At 42.7% G+C, this 22,525-nt stretch overlaps 3 protein-coding genes across 8 annotated transcripts in view; all 3 read right to left on the bottom strand.

Moving 5' to 3' along the window:
• Nucleotides 1-20,590, bottom strand: part of LOC307210689 (retinol dehydrogenase 7-like) — a gene marked incomplete at its 5' end in the record, with an annotated part of 40,546 nt that extends 19,956 nt beyond the window's left edge. Inside the window, one exon of one of the 3 annotated variants that reach the window (XM_079966810.1) lies at nt 20,513-20,590. Of the gene's footprint in view, nt 1-7,951; nt 8,047-15,781; nt 15,880-20,512 lie in introns of those variants that run through there. The other 2 variants (XM_079966812.1, XM_079966811.1) reach the window with 2 other exon arrangements.
• On the bottom strand, nt 1,354-15,921 carry LOC307210719 (retinol dehydrogenase 7-like). Of its 3 annotated transcripts, none has more exons than XM_079966873.1 (5): nt 15,782-15,921; nt 7,528-7,849; nt 4,266-4,524; nt 2,188-2,345; nt 1,354-1,606 (listed from the first exon to the last, which is right to left on the bottom strand). In XM_079966873.1, exons 2-5 carry the CDS (start codon nt 7,838-7,840, stop codon nt 1,389-1,391), a joined length of 948 nt encoding a protein of 315 aa, XP_079822999.1. In that variant the 5' UTR covers nt 7,841-7,849; nt 15,782-15,921; the 3' UTR covers nt 1,354-1,388. The 3 variants fall into 3 exon arrangements, with proteins under 3 accessions (XP_079822999.1, XP_079823000.1, XP_079822998.1); XM_079966874.1 differs by lacking the exon at nt 15,782-15,921 and adding an exon at nt 10,584-10,603; XM_079966872.1 differs by lacking the exon at nt 15,782-15,921 and adding an exon at nt 7,952-8,086.
• Nucleotides 15,807-21,972, bottom strand: LOC307210717 (retinol dehydrogenase 7-like; the record flags this gene model as incomplete). 2 transcript variants are annotated; one of them, XM_079966870.1, is made up of 5 exons in its annotated part: nt 21,837-21,972; nt 20,086-20,407; nt 19,552-19,810; nt 18,040-18,197; nt 15,807-16,024 (listed from the first exon to the last, which is right to left on the bottom strand). In XM_079966870.1, exons 2-5 carry the CDS (start codon nt 20,396-20,398, stop codon nt 15,807-15,809), a joined length of 948 nt encoding a protein of 315 aa, XP_079822996.1. In that variant the 5' UTR covers nt 20,399-20,407; nt 21,837-21,972. The 2 variants fall into 2 exon arrangements, with proteins under 2 accessions (XP_079822996.1, XP_079822995.1); XM_079966869.1 differs by lacking the exon at nt 21,837-21,972 and adding an exon at nt 20,513-20,597.
• Nucleotides 21,973-22,525: the final 553 nt, after the last annotated feature.

The raw sequence follows: 22,525 nt of genomic DNA, 5'->3' as shown, positions 1-22,525 counted from the left end.
TTGTCATCCCAGGGGTTGCCCTTAAAAGGGGGATGCAGCCTAGATAGCTGGGGCCTTTTGAGGTAATCCAGCAGGTCAACCCAGTGACGTTCAGGCTGAAATTGCCAGACAGTATGAGGATACATCCAGTGTTCCATAGGTCCCTGCTTTCGCATTACAGGGAGGGGCAGGGCTTCCCAGGGAGGGAGGGAGGGATGTCCACCCATCCACATGCAGAGGAGAGGGAACGTTGTAATGAAGCAACAGAAATACTCGATTCCAGGTGGAGAGGGCACTTGGTGGCCTGTGAGGGAGAACCCAGCTCAGAAAACACGTGGGTTCCCGCAGGATCCATCACAGAGGAATATCTGGTGGAGTTCCATGCTCTGTTCCCACATAAGCCTAAACCCCAAGCGAGGTTCTTGAAGGAGGTGTTCGGACCCACGGACGACGAAGGGGACTTCGTAGGTTTCCCATCTTCAGGGGAGGAGGAAGGCCGCGGGTACGCGGTCTGGGAATTGTCCGAGGGAGAAGAAACTGACTGGGACGTCCAACCAGCTGGAAGGGACCCGAGAGGATGGGAAACAGTTTTTGAATCCACGGAGGATGATGACTGTTCTTTCCGGGGTTTTCCTCCATCACCTGCCAACGCTCGAGTGGAGGAGACGGTTAGAGACCTTACCAACAAGGAGGGGGGTCTTGAGGAGGAGGTGGATGTCAGGGAACTGCCATCAGCTCAGAAAGCGGGGGAAAGGCAGATGGATTACAGAGAGCCTCCAAAAATTGTGGGAAGCAGCACTTCCTCAGTGGAGGAGGGAAGCCACGCCTCTAGTGGGGAAGAGCTGCAGGGTTCGGAGGAGGCAAGGCAGTGCCAGGACACCTTGCCTGAGCAAAGCGGGGAGGAGGGAGGCCCCCCTTTCCCCAAGCCTTCCTTGCGCAGTAGGCTTTCGCGCAGAGAGGGGAGGCGTCAGCTGGGGGGTCAAGAAACTACTCTGCTGGGGAAAGTTTAAGGACCGCCCACTCTCAGATTCTACTAGTGAGTGAGCAAGACATGGAATAGAGGCATTCTGCAGTGCAAAGGTTTTAGCACTAATAATAAAGCTTTTGAAAAGACCAGTGAGGCATCTTGCCTGATCGCCCTCGAGCAACCACCTGATAGCCATAACATACAATATAAGCTAAACTGAAAACAGGAACACCATCTACTGGCTTTCCCTTTGGCAATATAACTAATATTTTTCTTCGAAGCAATGTATACTGCTTGCAAAAGTTTGTTTGTTTGTTGCCTTTTCTATTTTGCATAAACAAGCAAAATAAAAACGTAAACATCAAGATGCAATTAGGCTTGTGTTCCATCCACAGATTGTTGGCTCATTTGGACAACTGTAAAGGTTTTTCTTCAAAGCAATCTATACAGCTTGAGCAGGTTTGGGCTGAATGCAGCTCGCCACGAAGTCAACGATGGACGTTGGAAAGTAAGAGGCAGGAATGTACAAGAACTTTGCATCCCAGCCTGCAGAGTAGCGAGTGCGAGGGGAGCAGGATGTCAGGGCATGTTCCATACAGTCAGTGACCAGGTGAAGCTTTCTGCTGGCGATGTTAACGGCACATTGGGCAATTTTGCAATCTGTGAGTGATAAATATGAAGCAAAACAGAAGTTAGTGCTGTAAATGTAGGAGGTAACCTAAATCTTTTGGGAGCTGAATGGACTGGTTAGCTTCTAGATACCTCTCCCTAGAAGAACTAAATCAAAGCAGATGCATCTGGAACTATTTTGGAGGCTTCAAAATAGAACACATTCTCAAAAGATTTAAATCTACAATGGATGAACCTGTCCATTTTGGTTTCAATATCTCCAAAATCTTTGAGTTTGGCTCTTCTCATTTCAGTTTATGATTTTTGAAAGTCATCAGCATTTCAGTTTTCACAATATACACATTTCCGAAACATTTCCTTGCATAGTGCATTTTTGTTTATTGTGGTCAATTTGCTTAGTGCGTTTTTGTGTATACTTTTGATGCCAATTTCTCTCTAATATGCACATTTTTGTACACATTGTTGATTTATAGAACTAGTTGCTAAATTTAGAGGAGTTTGAATTCCTAAGCAGTGCTATGTATTGGTTAATGTATTGCTTCATGAGTGTGAATTCGGTAAGTTTGCAGGAAAATGCAAACCATGCTGAAATCCCCTCCACGTCTACTCACAGTTCTCAAAGTACTGTTCCCCATAGACTTCTTTGATGTCAGACGGCACTCGGTTCCATACTTTCTTTAAATTCTCTACTGCTTGTGTGAAAATGTTTGTTTGGAAACCACCAGGTTCAATAATGCTGACTTGGACTCCAAAAGGATGGAGCTCTCGCCTGAAATGCAGAGGAATAAAAGAAGAAACATCATTGCCTACTGAGTCATAGGAATGCAGGTCAGGAACTTGCGTCCATGGATAGGAACATCTTTCTTTTAAAAAAAAGAAATCCAAAAATTGAGGAGAAAGAAAATATGGGAAATGCAGCTCCCCTGCCTTCTGCCCTCTTGCAGGAGCCAGGATACGCCCTACCCAGGAGAGGATTGTGTATGACACAGCACCAGTTGTATTAAGAGACAGCCATGAGGACATGATTCAAAGTCTCGCTGATACATAAAATGCCTTCCAGAAGGGAGACCTTAACCTAGTGGGGGAAAGTTGCTGCAGAGAGCAAGGAGCCTTTTCTGCCAGGGCTGCTTCCCACCCTCCTCCCTTCAGCCTCTGCCATCTCTGCCCAGTCTTCTTGTTAAGAGGGAAAAGGTCACTTGCATCAAAGGAACAAGACCCTGTTTTTTTGGGTTCTGGGAGCCCGTGATCTAAAAAAAGGAGCATTTAAGGGTTTTGCCTAACCTCCTTTGAGCAGAAGAAGATTACAGTGCAAACAACCATGAAAAGATGCCACACAGAATTTCTCTCCAAAAGCTACACATTCACAGCTTAGCTGTTGGCATCAAGAGAGAATGGAGTGTGCCTCTGCGGGTGAAGTCAAACTGCAGTGTTAGCAGCCCCAAAGTGAGCTCCCTGCTACGTGAGCCTGGGCATTGCATATCTACAGATAACTGCTCAGTCCCACACTTTGATAATTAAGTGGTACATAAATAGTTGGAAGGGACATGGGTGGCACTGTGGGTTAAACCACAGAGCCTAGGACTTGCCAATCAGAAGGTCAGTGGTTCGAAGCCCCGCGACGGGGTGAGCTCCTGTTGCTCGGTCCCTGCTCCTGCCAACCTAGCAGTTCGAAAGCACATCAAAGTGCAAGTAGATAAATAGGTACCGCTCCAGCGGGAAGGTAAACGGAGTTTCTGTGCACTGCTCTGGTTCATCAGAAGCGGCTTAGTCATACTGGCCACATGACACAGAAGCTGTACGCCGGCTCCCTCGGACAATAAAGCGAGATGAGCACCGCAACCCCAGAGTCAGTCACGACCGGACCTAATGGTCAGGGGTCCTTTTACCTTTAAATAGTTGGAAAAAGCACACACTTTTCAACATTGGTAATCAACATTTCTATAGAGCATGTTGGGCCCAAACTATTATAAGGAAAACAGGGGGACATTCATAGCATGTTCACCATTAATGAGAAGGTCCTGGACTGAGAGCCACACATCCAATTGCGGGCTTGTGATTGTTGGCTATTTGCAGTATGGTAGCGCTGCAGAGAGCTTGCTGGGGAGACCATGCATTAAAAAGGGACTCAAAAATAACTTAAACAAGGTTTTAATAACAAAAACCAAAACTCCTTATACACTAAATACATCAACAAACCAGACCCAACCACCAACCCATCCCCCAGGGTAATGGGAGAGCTAGGTGCTGCTCCTTATATACTCTACCCAATTGCTGACACAGCTTAATCAACACAACTCAGCAGCATCTGCTATGCTCCACAGCTGCAAAGCTGGGTCTCGTTATTTTGCTCTGGCCCCTTAAAGACATACACATCGGGTGGAACAATGATGAACCTTTACATTTAAAGAAACCATTCAACAGTGATTTGAAAAGTTTGGTTCAAGGCCAGATGTGGACATGGCCTGTGCCTGGATACATTCATCTCAAGCTGTGCGAGTCTTGGGCAAAGCCCTGGGCAACTGCCATATTTCCCAGCTCTTTCTTCCCTGCAGCCCACTTTCCCCAGACTTGGCAACTAAACCAGGAGGACTAGCATCAGCCACTTCCAGCCCGGCAAGTGGTTAGGGAGTATGGCAGATGTTGCACTAAAGCAAGCAGAAGAGAAACATTAAAGAGCTGCTCTGTTTACCTCAGGCTGTCAGAGAAGGCTTCTGCACCAAACTTGGATGGGCAGTAACCACCACCAAAGCAGGCCAGGCGTCCCATCGTACTGCACACATTGACCACCCTCCCTCTGGCTCTCCTCACCAGAGGCACCATGTGTAGCGTCACATCAATCATCCCAAGAAGGTTGACATTGATCAACTTTGCAAAGTCATCTTTGGTCAGCCATTCGTTGGGACCTGATGGGAGAGCTGTGCCTGCGTTGTTCACCAAGCCCCAAAGCCCTGTGAGAAAGAACAGATGTTTTCCTATTAGCAACCCTAACAAATAAGGCCGTCACATTAATAGATTGTTTGTGCTTAGGAGGGCTGACCCTTGCATGAGGCCTGGTAAGGTGGTTGCTTCACAGCAGCAAGCTGCAGGGCATAGCGGCCAACTCCCAGAAATTTTGGTGTCAGGACCATGTATGCTGCATGGTATCCATGGCCCTTGGCTCCCATGGTTGTGGGGCCAAGTTGTCACTGCTGGTGGTGCGATGCAAGCAGTGTTGAGGCCACAGGCTGAGCACAGCACAACTTAAGTGACATTTTTAAACAGCTGAAGCAATCCCCACACACTAGGGTTGCCACCTTTGGTCGAACAGAATAAGGGACAGGTCAGGCAAAATATGGGACATTGGGGAGAATTGGGAGGCTAAAAATTACCTGGTGCAGAAATGACTTCAAAGCTATCCTTTACAATGGGTTGTTTCCAGTGCTGGCCATACCCATAGAGTAGACCCAATGAAATTTATGGATCTCAGTTAGCAGTGCCCATTAATTTCTATGACTCACATCCTCCCCACGTGCTGAATTTCTGATTATCAGAAGAATTGTAAATATAGAAACCGAGCCCCAAAATGAAAGAGGGGTGAAGATAGCAACAAATTCTGTTTCTCTTCCTCACAGAACTTTGCCTCCAACATCCCTTTCCATGTAGCTGTATCACACACATGCATCAGAGACCGACAACTTCATCCAACCACTAGGGTGACATGTGTGCTTCATTTTTCAACCTGTTCTTAACAGTACATAGTATTGGGCATCAATTTATTGAAATAACTAAAACAACCGCCATTTTAAGGCTTCAATTAGCTGCGTACCTATTTGAAAGTAAATTAAACGGAACTAAGTGGGACTTATTTTTATCTTCAAAGGATCAGGCTGAAAGTGAATTTAGGATTGTGACAGTTTCTTGAATTTTCGTGGGTTTTCTGGGGGAGGGGTTTTCTTTGGTACCTAAAGAATAGGTTTGAAATATCCATCCTACCCCTCTGTAAAGGAACAGGGTCAGGGAAGCATGTAAAAGGAATGAGGATCCATATTCCATTCCATCCCCAAACACTCACCATCCTCTGCTGCCTTCCATTGGGCCACAGCTGTGTCTCTGGCTGGATTTAGTGTAACAGGAGAGGGTAAGTGAAATATACTCAGAGTCGCAAAGTGATTTCATGCTCTTTATTCAGTTCATAGTGGTGAGGAGGAATGAATGAAAGTCCCCTCAAAGTATCTGCTTTATATACATTCTTTACATAATGGGCTGCACATGATTGGCTAATTCCGGAATTCTACTGTAAGCCAATCAGGTTGTGGATTCACTTCTATCTGGAGCATGATTGGGTGGTTCCTGCCAACCAATCATACTGCTGCATTGTTCTAGGACCAATCAGACTGCTGCATTCTGAATCCTATTGTTCTAGGACCAATCAGACTGCTGCAGTTTGGATCCTATTGTTCTAGGACCAATCAGACTGCTGCAGTTTGGATCCTATTCAACTCAGTACATAACAGTAAGGTAGGGGAAAGGGGAGACCAAGAGAGAGAAATGGAAAGTGGACAGGCAGGAGAGAGGTAACAGCTCTGGTAGAGATGGGAGGGAGCAGCTGAGCTCAGCAGAGGAGGTGGGGCTACGGGGAGAAAGCAAGGCAGACATAAGGGACAAACTACATCCCTTAACAGGCTAAAAAACAGTTTCTATCTGTGGACTGTTAGGCTGCTGAACGGAAAATAATATAGTGCAATTGATTTTGGGGGTTGGTGTGTTCTGCGACAAGCAGACAGAGTGCAATGAGATTGAGTGTTTGGAGGGAGGGGAGGCTCGGTTAATTTGATTGTACACAGGTTGTACATTGACAATAAAGGTATTATTATTATTATTATTATTATTATTATTATTATTATGCAGCATTTCCCCTTGAAATAAGGGACAATCTCCTATTACAAGGGACAAGTGGAAACCCCACCAAGACACACCGGTCACCTGGCCAAGCTGCTTCTGCGAACCCTCCTTGTGGGTGGGCAGAGGTGAGGGCAGAGAAGAAGTGAGAGGCAGTTTCTCCAGCCAAGCCAGCAATGCCTTCCTTGTGATAGTGGAGCAGACATTTGTGTATGCTTGGCAGCGGTGAAAGCAAGACTTGCAAAAGATGAGATCTGGGAAAGGACTTTGCTAATTTGCCCAGCAGCTACAGTGGTGGCAGGCTGCTGATTTGCATACAAGCCCCCCCCCCCCCAATTCATTGTCAATCACAATGAAAAAGCTTGCTTGCTTTTCTCTCCCTTTATTTCCTGCCCAGCAGCAGCATGGGGGGGTCTGCCCTTGTGGGAGGGTCTGCCCTTATAGGGGGGGGCATAGGGCAGCATGGGGGTCTATAGTGTGGCACAGTGGCTGCTGTGTGTTGTGGGTTGGGATTCTGGGGTTGCCACACTGCTGCTGCCCAGAGTTTTGCTGCATTCAGAAACTCCTCACGCAGCAAAACCCCCAAAGTAACCAAAAGAACAACAAAAATGCCCATGCCCTTCTCTGTTAAATTTGCCTTCTATTTTCACATCATTCTTCTTCTTTCCCCTTTGTAGTTAAAACAATCAATTCTCTTTCCCCACACCAAGAGTTTGACTGAGCTTAGGAACCCCAAAGACTAGAGAAAATATCTGTCAAACTGGAATGTTGTTTCAACTTTTCAACTCAGCATCCTTGACAAACGACAATTCCCGGGATTCCCAGAGGGGGTGTCCCATGCTCTCAGGCGCCAAATGTCTGGAGCTGGCTCTGATATCTATTATTGAATGCTCATAATGATTATTTCTAAGCTATTTCCTGAATTGTTATGCTTATTCTTCCTTTCGAACATTGTGAGCCACTTTGGGCACAATTATGTGGGGGAAGTGGCCTACAAATGAATACAGAGAGGCAATTCTGATCCCCCATCCCACCAATACCACAGAGGCAGCACAAGGAAGGTAGAGATTCACCTTTGCTTCCAATGCACCCTTTCACCCACTCCGTCGCTGCCGCCACACTCTCTGTGCTGCTCACATCCAGAATGGTGGTTTTCAAGCGCTCTGAGGTGGCCTTGCCCAGCTGCTCTGCCCCCTTCTGCGTGAGACAGGCTGCCAGCACCCGCAGGCCCCGGGCATCCAGCTGCCTGGCAAGTAGGTTTCCAAAGCCAGAGTCACACCCTGTGATAAAGACATATTTCTCCGTCAGGTTCTCCACCGTCTGCCTCTCCTGGTACCATCGGTGAAGGAAGTAAAGCCCCAGCAGGGCAGCCAGGTAGAGCCACATGGCTGAAACCTGCAGGGAAAAAGAATTCAAGCATTAGGAAGCCCTGGCAGGACTTGGAGGAAGATATTTCTAATTCCTGCTCCACCAAGAAGTTCACTGGAAGACCCTTACTTCCCTGACTGAGGGGATGCCGCAATCTGTTCCGACTATATATTTTATCTTTATGAACGCTGTTTTTATTGTGTTACGTGAGCTGGTCTTTGACCGTAATTGCCACTGCTCAATTTTGCCTTCCTCGCAGTGTTGTGGAGGGGAAGGAGAATTTTTGCATGAAGCAAAGAGCTGCTTGGAGCAGAGGCAAGCTAAAAGAAAAATAAATAATAGCTCCAGCTAGCTGCTTATTAACTAAACAACTAAACAAAGAGGAACAGTAGGATCCTATCTACATCTATAGACATAAGCAGCACTGAGCTCAAATATTGTGCAAGCTCAGCATTAGCAGCCAAAGTTCATATGCCTTATTTTGCCATTATTGCACCACATGTTGCACTTGCTCAAGGTCCGATCCCTGATGGACTCCAATCTTTTTGATGCTGGGTTTTTATTAAGTTTTCAAAGGAGATCAGAGATTTATGGTTAGGATGGGAACGAGGACCCAGAGATGAAATAGACTAGAGTATCGAGTGCACATGTTGCCAACACATTCTAGGAAGCTGATCGGCGCTTACATTCCTAATGACTTGCATTTAGGGATGTAAGAAGGCATAACTTTATTTCCTGTTCTGTACTTTTCACATTCAGTACTGTTTCTGTTCAGGTGCAAGGTCATCTTCCATCAAATATTATGTTATTTGTCCAACTTTCTGCTGTTGCAAAATGACGTAGTTACTTAACTATTATTGTTGGCATGCATCTGTGTGGAATGTGTCTCCAGGGATAAAGTCAAACTGCTGTGTTAGCAGCACTGTGACCTCTCCATGGCACTGGCCCAGGCAGTGTGACTTCGCAACACAAGTCCTGAAACCATTTTGTCTCTCCCAAATTGACATCAAATGTTTCTCTGCAAGGAGAGAGGAAATGGGAAAAACCTCCCCATTGTCTCTTTGCTCACAAATTCTGCCTTAAGGGCACATTTAAGATATGAATAGGGTGAGCCTGTGACCTAAGTATTTATCATCACAAAAGGATGGCCAGGCTCTCCAGGTAAACAGCCAGTTAAACCCATCAACAAGTTTCCTGCCAGACAGGATTCTGTTGTAGACCACCCCTTCTGTGAGGTATGTATGATGTATTGAGGGGTGGTATTGGGCTGCAGGGTGGCAATTTTAAAAAGTCTATATAAGGCCTTGTACACCATTGTTCAAGGGACGCGGGTGGTGCTGTGCGTTAAACCACAGAGCCTAGGCCTTGCCGATCAGAAGGTCGGCAGTTCGAATCCCCGTGACGGGGTGAGCTCCCGTTGCTCGGTCCCTGCTCCTGCCAACCTAGCAGTTCTAAAGCATGTCAAAGTGCAAGTAGATAAATAGGTACTGCTCTGGCGGGAAGGTAAACGGCGTTTCCATGTGCTGCTCTGGTTTGCCAGAAGGGGCTTAGTCATGCTGGCCACATGACCCGGAAGCTGTACGCCGGCTCCCTCAGCCAATAAAGCGAGATGAGCGCCGCAACCCCAGAATCGGTCACGACTGGACCTAATGCTCAGGGGTCCTTTACCTTTACCTTTACCTTTACACCATTGTTCTGGGTGCCTGCTACCTGCAGCATGGGGTGGGGTGGGGATGTGAGCACCTTGTTGCAACAGTTAATAAAGATCATGCTTACTAGCTGCTTTGCTTCTCAATATTCTCTGGCTGGCCTCTTATTTTCTCCTACCGATAGATAACCTAAAAAAGGACTCTGTATGGGCTCTTGGGTACCCCATAAGGGAAAAGGGGCATTTTTCTTTTCTTCTTATAATAACATCTTACAAAATTTTAAAACCCCTCATCAATAACAAATTACCCCGTTCGCTCAAGTAGAACATATTTTCTGTCTCCAGAATACAAGTTGCAACTGATCCAATTTCTTCCAAATCCATGTTTAAAGCTGCAAGGCCAGCACAAGATGGAATGAGGTTAGTTTCTTAGGTTGCAAGTTCTTTCAATGTTCATGAGAAACAGAGCCAGTTGCACAACACATGAAACTGCTTTGTCATGTAATGAGACTAATTTATTGATGCAGAAACGCCTTATTTTCTCACAGGGGCACCACAGATGGAACAGGGGCCAACAATACTAAAACCCCTCCAAGAAAGTGCAGATGAAGACAAATAAATGTGATTACATGTTTGTGGTGTTAGATGCCGTCGGTATAAGAGCTTAAAAGTGTTTTCTCCACTCTTAATTAGAACATAGAGGCAGCCTAACTACTCCAAGGTCTAATTCCCAGGCTTGCTTTGTATGAAAAACTGTTCCCGTCAAATGTCACTAGATATTTTGTAGCTGATGGACACCAATATTTTTGATGCTGTGTTTCTATTAAGGGCTAAATTCTTATCTCCTTCTGAGTAATGAATGGGAAGAAATATGAGACTGGGGTTGATCTTGTACCTTTTAAGGTTCTGAACTTTTTCTGGAAATGTTTCTGGGCCTTTAAGTGGTGCAAAGAAAGAAGAAATTCAGGAAGTGAAGCTTTTCCCCTCCCCCAGTCTGAAGCTTGAGAAAAGTGTCACCTACTGAATATTAGCTTAAAATAAAGTTGTTATAAGCACATGTTAGTGGGGACAGGAAGTTACTATCATGTATAATTGAAAAGGGAAGAGACAGACCTGCAGCTGGTTAGAGGAAAGGTTCAAAGCTTCAGTTGTGCGGCAGGTACCGTATTTTTTGCTCTACAAGACTCACTTTTCCCCTCCTAAAAAGTAAGGGGAAATGTGTGTGCGTCTTATGGAGCGAATGCAGGCTGCGCAGCTATCCCAGAAGCCAGAACAGCAAGAGGGATTGCTGCTTTCACTGCGCTGCGATCCCTCTTGCTGTTCTGGCTTCTGAGATTCAGAATATTTTTGTTTTGTTTTGTTTTCCTCCTCCAAAAACTAGGTGCGTCTTGTGGTCTCGTGCATCTTATAGAGCAAAACATACGGTAATTCCGTTTGCAGTTGCTCCTTATCTGCCTGCTGCTGTTTTTCATACTCTACTGGCTGCAACAGGAGCTCCTCCCTTCTGGCAAGCATTGGTTTAACCCAATTAGATGGTGAAATTCAACTGCCTTCTTTAAACTAACTGGGGAATCTATTGGTGAGGGAAACACATGGAATCCCTCCCACTGCAGAGCTCCGTGCCACACATTTAGCCCCTTTCCCCTGTGTTCTGTTCATGTATGGATAGAGCAAATAAATCTTTTTTCTAGAGCAGGAAGAAAGCCTGGGGTTGAGAGTATCTTTCTTGCAGAAGCACATCCCTCCTGCTGATAGAAAGATGGGCAGAGTGCTTGCAAAATTACATTTCACCTAGAGTAGGAAGGGTGAGGCTGATTAATATAAATGGCAGAATCACAGACAAGTTGAAGGAAATAAGAGAAGGATTTGTTAAATACTTTTCTGAGCTGTACAGACAAGGGAAAGAAAAAACATTTAAGATAGAAGAGTATATTAGAAGTAGCAGTATGCCACAGTTAAAAGAAGAACAAAGAAACATTCTTAACTCCCAGATAACAATGCAAGAATTACTTGAGGCAATAAAAAGCTCTAAAAATGGCAAGTCTCCAGGCCCGGATGGCTTTACGGCAAAATATTACAAGAAACTAAATGAACAGATAGTGAACCCAAAGGTTCACTATAATGGATGTTATGAATGAAATCTTGAACACAGGCGAAATCCCAGAAACATGGAAACAGGCCTATAATAACAGTAATCCCGAAACAAGATGCAGATCTGCTGCAAATCAAAAACTATAGGCCTATCTCCTTGTTAAATAATGATTACAAATTGTTTGCAAATATTTTAGCCAACAGATTAAAAAAAATATTAAATGAGTACATAATTCAAGATCAAGCCGGGTTTTTACCAGGAAGACAAATGAAGGAGAATATAAGGAATATTTTGAATATAATAGAATACCTGGAGGCTAAAAATGAAAAGAAAATGGCTATGATGTTTATAGATGCTGAAAAAGCCTTTGATAATGTTTCTTGGATGTTTATGATAAAGCTGCTAGAACAAATTAGAAGTGGCTCTAAATTTTTAAAAGGAATAGCAGCAATTTATTCAGAACAAAAAGCAAAATTAATTATAAATCAGGTGATAACGGATGATTGTAAGATGCAAAAAGGAACGAGAAAAGGATGCCCATTATCGCCATTATTGTTTATCCTGGTCCTGGAAGTACTAGCCCAAAATATAAGAGCAGACAAAGAAATTACAGGTGTAAAAACTGGGAAAAGCGAATTCAAGTTAAAAGCATATGCAGATGATCTAGTGATAACAGTGGAAGAACCTAAAACTTCACTCCCTAAAGTAATAGAAAAAATTCAGAAATTTGGGGAAGTGGCAGGATTTAAGTTAAAAAGGAATAAAACTAAACTATTAATTAAAAATTTAAAAGAAGGGGGGGGAGAATTAGAGCAAAGTACTGAGATTGAAGTCCATAAAAAAGTCAAATATTTAGGGATTTGGTTAACATCAAGAAATATAAGCCTATTTAAAAATAATTATGAAAAAATTTGGCCTGAGGTAAAAAGAAATTTAGAAATATGGAGCAGAATGAATCTCTCATTGTTAGGAAAAATATTGGTGATCAAAATGAATGTGTTGCCAAAAATTCTATTTCTTTTTCAATCAATACCAGTCATCCTGAAAGATGAATGTTTTTTAAAAATGAGAGAGAGATTTCAAAATTTATCTGGGTGGGGGGGGGAGGCCAAGGATAAAACATAAAATAATTACAGATATAAAAGATAGAGGCGGGCTTGCCCTCCCAGACCTTAAATGGTATTATGAATCTGCTTGTTTGGTATGGATCAGGTACTGGATGAGACTGGATAAGCAAGAGGCATTAGAATTAGAAGGACATGACAACAGATTTGGCTGGCACACATATCTATGGTACGGGAAAGGAAAGGTTCATAGATGTTTTTATAACCATATAATTAGAAAATCATTAATGAGAGTATGGGAGAGATACAAAGATTTATTGGGACAAAAGACCCCGTGGTGGCTTTCACCACATGAAGCATTACTGCTCAAACCACTAGGAAAGGAAGGAAAATGGCTCACATGTGTTGATTTATTAAAGGACCATGTTGGAAAATGGAAATTAAGAGATTACGATGAGATCAGAGATCACTTTCAGAGTTGGTTGCACTATCGACAATTATATGAAACATATAAAGACAGTAAGAAAGGATTTAGCTGCACAAGATCTAGGTTTCAAATGGAAGTGATTGAAGGGAAAGTGAAATCACTGAAGGCTGCATACAGCATACTATTAGAATGGGAGACGAAAGATGAAGAGGTAAAATCAGTCATGATCAAATGGGCACAAGATGTAGGTCACAACATTATGATGGAAGATTGGGAAAAATTATGGAAAACTGATTTAAAATTTACAGACTGTTCCCTGTTGAAGGAGAACTGTATGAAGATGATGTACAGATAGTATGTGACACCAGTGCAGTTAGGGAAAATGTACAAAACTAGTTCAAATATATGTTGGAAGTGTAAGGAAAAGGAGGGGACATTTTATCATATGTGGTGGGATTGTAATGTAATTTTAAAAATTTGGGAAATGATCTGTAACGAATTGAAGAAAATGTTCCATCTAACATTTGTCAAAAAACCTGAAGCATTTTTGTTAGGGATTGTAGGGAAAGACCTGCCAAAAAAGCTGAAAAACAACTTCATGTATGTGACAATGCCCGCGAGAGTCCTAATAGTACAAGGATGGAAGACTGAAGAAATTCCAACTAAAGAATCATGGCAAGAAAAACTGATGGACTATGCAGAACTGGCAAAATTAACACATAAGCTACGGGACAAGGATAACTGTGACTTTAAAGATGAATGGGAACCCTTTACAAAGTATTTGAAGAGGCAACAAAGTGAACTGGACTCCTTGACAGGTTTTGAATAAACAAACTTTTTATTGGCAATAATCAGTTAAACAATTTAAGGATCTACACAACTTTGTAACATGCAGAGAACAGCATTTACAGAGAAACCAAAGACTGGAACAGAGGGAAGTCAGGGGTGGGTGGGGGTTGTGGGGGAGGGTGGGGGGAGGGAGGAAAAATGGGGGGGAATTAAGGATGATGTTTTTTGGATAATACGTTTTGTTTAAATTTTATATATATATATATATATATATATATATATATATATATATATACACACACACATATATATTTAAAGGAAGGGTGAGGCTGGACCTGGCCAAATTGCTTTGGTGCATGAATTTTAGTGCGTAAATAGAGACAGACTCCACACATGACTTGTTGGAATGATTTGCAACCTGTGTGAGAGAAACACACAAATGAAAATGTGGATCTGCAGCAACACGGGAGGCAAATTTAATCTTCTGGGCATTTCTCTCTATGATACCTAAATCAAAGGAGGAACATCTGGAACTATTTTGGATGCCAAAGAAAATAACTTTCTGGTGCTTCCAGACTGCATTGCGAAATTTTGGCGAGTGCAAATTCAGAGGGATAGCTGTGTGTCAGTTCGCTTATGGTTTACATAGTGTGGGTGTCAATAAATTGGAGTGCTGAAACCATTCAGAACTGAAAGGAGTGGAGAAGATCACTGTTCTTTCTTGCTTAGCACAGATCTAGGTATGTTTCAAGGAAGGGGGAAGGATAACCAGAAAATTCATGTTGAGGGGGGAAGTGGGGGGGTGATGTCTAGGCCCCACGGAAAGACCACCAGGTTGATAAACTGATTACACCAGTGCTTGTGCAACACCCATGCGCTGCTCCTTCAAGTTTTATAAACTCACATTCTGCGGCTTTAGGTCTAAGGTTGCCTGAGTTTGTGTATGCAGACATGTCCCGGCAATTGCTGAAACAGAGGAATGTTGGGACTGCCTGTTGGCCTCCAGGTGACCTACTTTACCTGCACAAAGCTTACACATAGTTTAGATTATAACGAGCTTTACTTGAGCAATCATTCCAGTTGGTTTGTGGGGAGCACATCTTTCCCCCACTCCAAGGAACTATAGGTTATTCCTAGAACGCGGGTGGCGCTGTGGGTTAAACCACAGAGCCTAGCACTTGCTGAACAGAAGATCGGCAGTTCGAATCCCCGCGACGGGGTGAGCTCCTGTTGCTCAGTCCCTGCTCCTGCCAACCTAGCAGTCAAAAGCACGTCAAAGTGCAAGTAGATAAATAGGTACCACTCCGGTGGGAAGGTAAACAGTGTTTCCGTGCGCTGCTGTGGTTCGCCAGAAGCAGCTTAGTCATGCTGGCCACATGACCCGGAAGCTGTACGCCGGCTCCCTCGGCCAATAAAGCCAGATGAGCGCTGCAACCCCAGAGTCGGTCACGACTGGACCTAGTGGTCAGGGGTCCCCTTTACCTTTACCTAGAATCCTTATACTACAGTTCCCAGGATTTTTGTGGGGAGAGGGGACTAAATTGAAGAGTTCCTGTTTGGTTCTTTACAGCTGGTTCTAAATCTATTCCAAACTTTGCAAGAATGATTCCAAATAAACCTCCTTAGAAACAGATAAGTGGGGAATGAAAGATGTTTTATCTTTTTACACCACTTATAACTCCTTCAAGACCACTGGGCTGGAGAGTAAGGTAAAGGTGTGGCAGAAGGTGTCTGGCCACTCAGTCTTACAGTAGGTGGCACTGAGTTCAATGGGGCTTATTCCTAGATAAATGGGTAGCAGAGTATTGAGCCTAAGCTGCATCAGCCAATCATCAGTAAAAAAATAAAACCACTTCTCTTTAGAGCTACTGATTACTAAGCCTGCATCTCAATAAGATCCTAAAAGATTCAATGTTCCATCCATAGGTTGTTTGGCCACCTGTAATGTAGTTCTTCACAATCATCTACACGGCTTGTGCTGGTTTGGGCCCAGAGCGGGTCAACACATAGTCTGCAATGGTGGTTGGCAAGTAAGAGACAGGAAGGTAGAAGAGCTTTGCATCCCAGCCTGGAGAGTAGCGAGTGCGAGGGAAGCAGGATGTCAGGGCATGTTCTATGCAGTCGGTGACCAGGTGAAACTTGTCACTGCACTCATCAAGGAGTTGTTGGAACGATTTGCAAGCTGTGTGAGAGAAACAAACAAATGAAAAGTTGAATCTGCAGCAACACAGGAGGCAAATTTAATCTTCTGAGCATTCTCTCCATGATAGCTAAATCAAAGGAGGAACATCTGGAACTATTTTGGATGCCAAAGAAAAGAACCTTCAGGTGCTTCCAGACTGCATCGCCAAATTTTGGTGAATGCAAATTCAGAGGGAAAGCTGTATGTCAGTTTTCTTATGTTTCTTTCTTCTTCTTTTTTATTGGTTTTTTCTATATTACATGACAATACAAATATACCAAATCCATCACCACATCTTCCCCATCTCCACATATATTTATCATTTAAATCATCAATCAAGCATAATATTCTCTTGTCCCTCCCCCTGCTTCCCTCTTCCCCCACTTGATTTCCTCTACATTCTGAGATTACATTTATCTTTGCGTTCTACAATCTGCTCAAAACTTCTCTGTATTCTTATTATCCTTCTTTACTAATTTACCTTCCCTCAGATACTTTACATTTTAATCAAGGAATTTTAGCATATCTTTTTTTGAGCAATATTTTCCCATATATTCATCAAAACATTTCCACTCCTTTTTAAATTTTTGATTTGATTGATTTCTTATAATAGCTGTTAGTTTTGCTAGTTAGTTTTCAAATCCATTCCTCCCTTAAGGGTAGAGTTTGTGACTTCTATTTAGCAGCAATCACTACCCTAGCTATACTTGCACATAAGAAGATTCTCTCCCCCCCCAATGGTATCTCTTCCCCTATCAATTCCAGGAGATACATCTCTGGTTGTTGTTTTTTTATTGATATTTTCAACATCTTCTTTAATTCTTCATGTATTACTGTCCAGAATTTCTTAATTTCCTCTCACCTCCACCATATATGTATTGTTGTTCCTATTTTTTCCCCACAACTCCAACAAATGTTGGATTTCAATTTATATATCTTTGCCAACTTAGCTGGTGTTAAATACCACCTGTAGAACATCTTAACAAAATTTTCTTTGATTGTGTATGAGGCGGTAAATCGTATATCTTCTCGCCAGAGTTTCTCTCATTGCTCTAGATAAATAGTATGTCCAACATCCCGGGCCCATTTAATCATCGTTTCTTTCACTTCTTCATCCATCAATTCCCAGTCCAATAAAAGATTATATGTTTTAGATAACAATTTCTTATTGTTCTGAATTATTGTAGTATTAAATTTTGAATCCTCTTTTGCAAAGCCTTTCTTTGGATCAGAATTAAATATACTTCTTGTTGTATATAATGCCATCTCTCAATTTCATATTGCCGTATCTCTTCAAAGGGTTGTAATCTGAATTTCCCTTGTTCCTCTTCCAATAGTTGTCTATATGTTGGCCAATTTGTTCTCATATTCAGCTTTTTTACAGCATATGCCTCCAGCAGCAATATCCACCAAGGTGTCTTTGGTTCCAACTGTAGTCTATATTTGTTCCAAACCTTATATAGTGCACTTCTAAGTATATGATTTTACCTTCTCATAATTGAGATACACATGCCGTCCATATCTATTCTTGAAGCTTTCAAGATCTAATATATAATTTTTTTCTAATCTAATCCAATCTCTTACCCATATTTAACATTCTGCTTCATAATATAATTTTAAATTTGACAATGCCAATCCTCCCCTTTCTTTTCTTTCCGTCAATAATTTATATTTTATCCGCGGTTTTTTCCCTTGCCATACGAATCTCATTGTATTTTTCCTCCATTCTTCGAAGCAATTTTCTTTGTTTATAATTGCTATCATTTGGAACAAATATAACATTTTTGGAAAACCATTCATCTTTATTATGGAGATTCTTCCCCATAGTGATAACTTTAGTCTGCTCTAGGTTTCAAAATCTTTTCTTATTCCTTTCCAAACTTTTTCATAGTTATTTTTAAACAGATTAATATTCTTCATAGTTAGATCTATATCCAAATATTTTGCTTTCTTGATAATCTGTAGTCTGCATTAAAATGCAAATCGAACTGATTTTCTCCCCCATCTCTACTCACATTGCTCAAAGTACTGCTGCCCATAACAGTGTCTGATGTCAGAAGGTAGCCGGCTCCATACAGTCTGAAAATGTTCTAGTGCATTTGAGGCAATAGGTGTTTTGAAACCACCAGGTTCAATAATGCTGACTTGGACTCCAAAAGGATGGAGCTCTCTCCTGAATTGGAGAAGAAAAGTAAAAAATTGTTACTGAGCCACAGTAATATTGCAGGTCATGCAAGGAAAGGAACATCTTTCTTTTTGAAAAGAAGAAAGAAAGAGAGAGAAAAGGGAAATACAACCCCCTATCTTTTGCCATCTTGCATGAGCCTGGCCCTGCAATGGGTTCTATATAACACAACATCAGTTTTATTAAGAGGCAGCCATCAGAATGCTGGCGCTTCAAACTCCTGCTGGTACTCTAAAGTCGACACTTTGGTAATTAAGTGGTATATAAATAGCTGAAATTTTTAAACACCATAATCAACTTTTCTACACATCACGTTGAGCTATTCTATTCTCAAAGGCCTTTGCTATTCTCCTAAGTGACACCAGCAATACAGCCAGGCAGGTTGGCCTAAGAGCTAGACAAAACCATCAAGAGCATGGACAGCAAAAGTGGACTGGGAGCCACACATCCCATCTCAGGCTTGCAAATTCAAAAAACGTGTATTTTTCATAATTTTGTTTGATATGTATTTTGTTGTAATGTTCATGAGATGAAGTACTAACAAGAATTATTTCAATGCATTAATTCTGTCATGCAATAGCAATCTATCACTCAGCTTTGTAGCTCACTTTTAAAAGAAAAGCCTGATTAGCTTTTCAGACACCTTTTAATTGAATGACTTTCTAAAGAAATGCCTGAAGTAAGTGATAATATAGTTTGCAATTTTGTTTATTCTGTTATATTTTTCAGAATATAACAGAAGACCCATTTATCCTAATTAGAACCCAATAAGGCAGACATGTATGTACAAATATTATTTTAAAATGTGATCCCATTGAGATCCCAAGAAAAGAAATTGGAAATATTTTTAAATCATTTTTTTAAAAAATAAATTTTATAACTTAATTTTTAATTCTAAACTAAGTACATCATATGACATATCATATTAAATCCCATGCAGTTCTGAAGAGATTGGTGTTTTCGCTTTTGACGTTTCTTAGTTCCGGTCTGAGTATTTTAATATTTTGTTGGAAGCCACCCAGAGTGGCTGGGAAAACCCAGCCAGATGGGCGGGGTATAAATAATAAATTATTATTACTATAATGATGATGATGATGATGATGATGATGATGTCTGGCAAGGCCAAAATTGACATTTTTTTGAAATGTCAAATCCTCATAATTCAAAAATGGGATGAGATAAAAAATTCAGATCTGAAGTTAGTTTTGTTCATTCAACAAGTGTACAAAATATGAAGAAAATTGGGTGCCATGGAGTGAAAAAGTTGGATCACTTCATATGGAATGACCCATCTGGAGGTTGCATGTTGCAAAAGAAGAAACTACAGAGCTGCTCTGTTTACCTCAGGCTGTCAGAGAAGGCTTCCGCACCAAACTTGGATGGGCAGTAACCACCTCCAAAACAGGCCAGTCGTCCCATTGTACTGCACACGTTGACCACCCTCCCTCTGGCTCTCCTCACCAGGGGCACCATGTGTAGCGTCACATCAATCATCCCAAGAAGGTTGACGTTGATCACCTTTGCAAAGTCATCTTTGGTCAGCCATTCATTGGGACCTGTTGGGGTCCCTATGCCTGCATTGTTCACCAAGCCCCAGAGCCCTGTGTGAAGAAAGAAGGCGTGTTCATCCTCTTAGGCAACCTTAGCAGAGCTCAATAAAGTTGGAAATAAGCTAATCACATGCATAGATTGATTGTGTTTACTTATACTAATACTCTTTTCTGAATTGTTATCCCTATTCTTCATTTCACATGTTTTGAGCCACTTTGGGCACAATTATGTGGGGGAAGTGGCCTACAAATGAATACAGAGAGGCAATTCTGATCCCCCATCCCACCAATAGCACAGAGGCAGCACAAAGAAGATAGAGAGTCACCTCTGTTCCCAATGCACCCTTTCACCCACTCTGTCGCTGCCGCCACACTCTCTGTGCTGGTGACATCCAGAATGGTGGTTTTCAAGCGCTCTGAGGTGGCCTTGCCCAGCTGCTCTGCCCCCTTCTGCGTGAGACAGGCTGCCAGCACCCGCAGGCCCCGGGCATCCAACTGCCTGGCAAGTAGGTTTCCAAAGCCAGAGTCACACCCCGTGATGAAGACATATTTCTCCGTCAGGTTCTCCACCGTCTGTCTCTCCTTGTACCATCGGCTAAGGAAGTAAAGCCCCAGCAGGGCAGCCAGGTAGACCCACATGGCTGAAACCTGCAGGGAAAGAGAATTCAAGCGTTAGGAAGCATAGACACCCCTGGCAGGACTTAGAGGAGGATATTTCTAATTCCTGCTCCACCAAGAAGTTCACTGGAAGACCTTTTATGTTGCCACCGCTCAATTTAGCCTCCCTCAAAGTGCTGTGGAGGGTAAGGGGAAATTTTGCATGAAGCAAAGAGCTGCTTGGAGCAGAGGCAGGCTAAAAGAAGTATAAATAATAGCTCTAGCTAGCTGCTTATTAACAACTAAATAAAGTGGAACAGTATGATCCTATTTACATCTATAGACATTAGAAGCAGCTCAAATATTGTGCAATCTCAGCATTGGCCACCAACAGATCATTATTTTGCCATTATTGCACCACATATTGCACTTGCTCAAAGTCTGATCCCCGATTTGTTTTGTGTGATCAAACTCTCCCCAGGGGTGGAGGAAGGGGGGTGGGGTGGTTCACTCCAGGTGTCACCACTGAGGGAGGGGTGAGAAAATGGCATGTGCTTCGTGCTGACAGTTAAAGTGTTGGTGCTGACCTTTAAAGCCCTAAAAGGCCTCAGCTCAGTATACCTGAAGGAGCATCTCCACCCCCATTTTTCAGCCCAAACACCGCGGTCCAGTTCCAAGGGCTTTCTGGCAGTTCCCTCCCTGTGAGAAGTGAGGTTACAGGGAACCAGGCAGACGGCCTTCTTGGTAGTGGCACCTGCCCTGTGGAACGCCCTCCCATCAGATGTCAAAGAAAGAAACAACTATCAGACGTTTATCATGAGGTGGCCAAAGTATTGGAGCCTCAGCTTCACGATCTGTCCTTCCAGTGTCCTATAATAATAATAATAATAATAATAATAATAATAATAATTAGAGACTGGGGTAGATCTTGTACCTTTTAAAGTTCTGAACTTTTTCTGGAAATGTTTCTTGGCCTTTAAAGGGTGCCCAGGAAGAAGAAATTCAGCAAGTAAAGCTTCCTCTCTCCCCCAGCCTGAAGCTTGAGAAAAGTGTCACCAACTGAATATTAGCTTAAAATAAAGTTGTTATAAGCACATGTTAGTGGGGACAGGAAGTTACTGACTATCATGTATAATTGAAAAGGGAAGATTTCAGCTTGAAATAAAGTTGTTATAAGCACATGTTAGTGGAGACAGGAAGTTACTATCATGTATAATTGAAAAGGGAAGATTGTGGGACTGACGCAGTCAAAATAAAAAAAAAAATTAGCAGCTCCTTATAGACCAGCTAAGACTGTTCTGGTATAAACTTCCGTGTGTATGCACACTTCTTCAGATACACATGCACACGAAAGCTTATACCAAAACAAACTTAGCTGGTCTATAAGGTGCTACTGGACAATTTTGATTTGATTTGATTTGATTTGATTTGGTTTGGTTTGGTTTGGTTTGATTTGATTTCGAAAAGGGAAGAGACAGACCTGCAGCTGGTTAGAGGAAAGGCTCTCAGCTTCAGTTCTGCGGCAGGAAAAGCAATGCTTCCTTCTCCGGTTTACAGTTGCTCCTTATCTGCCTGCTGCTGTTTTTCATACTCCACTGGCTGCAAAGGGAGCTCCTCCCTTCTGGCAAGCATTGGTTTAACCCAGTTAGGTGCTGAGATTTACTGCCTTCTTTAAACTAACTGTGGAATCTGTTGGTGAAGGAAACACACGGAATCCCTCCCACTGCAGAGCTCCGTGCCACACATTCAGCCCCTTTCCCCTGTGTTCTGTTCATGTATAGATAGAGCAAATAACTCAAGTCATTTGTCTACAGCAGGAAGAAAGCCTGGGGTTGAGTGTATCTTTCTTACGGAAGCACATCCCTCCTGCTGATAGAAAGATGGGTAGAGTGCTTGCAAAATTACATTTCACCTAGAGTAGGAAGGGTGAGGCTCAACCTGGCCAGCTTGCTTTGGTGCATGAATTCTAGTACAGTGGTACCCCGGTTCGCGAACAAAATCTGTTCTACTAATAAATCTGTTCTACTACTAAAGAAGGCTGATCGCCGAAGAATTGATGCTTTTGAATTATGGTGCTGGAGGAGACTCTTGAGAGTCCCATGGACTGCAAGAAGATCAAACGTATCCATTCTTAAGGAAATCAGCCCTGAGTGCTCACTGGAAGGACAG

This window comes from Podarcis cretensis (assembly GCF_951804945.1).
Source record: "Podarcis cretensis genome assembly, chromosome: 2".
Lineage (NCBI taxonomy): Eukaryota > Metazoa > Chordata > Lepidosauria > Squamata > Lacertidae > Podarcis > Podarcis cretensis.
The sequence above is the reverse complement of the archived record's forward strand: the minus strand, read 5'-3'. Positions and strand labels throughout refer to the sequence as shown.

What these genes read in the sequence shown, in the direction of transcription:
- LOC307210719 (XM_079966873.1), bottom strand. Translation starts at nt 7,840, where the DNA reads ATGTGGCTCTACCTGGCTGCCCTGCTGGGGCTTTACTTCCTTCACCGA. An exon ending in GCCTTCTCTGACAGCCTGAG is followed by an intron (nt 2,346 to 4,265) that starts GTAAACAGAGCA and finishes TCTGCATTTCAG; the next exon opens with GCGAGAGCTCCATCCTTTTG. An exon ending in GGAACAGTACTTTGAGAACT is followed by an intron (nt 1,607 to 2,187) that starts GTGAGTAGACGT and finishes TATCACTCACAG; the next exon opens with ATTGCAAAATTGCCCAATGT.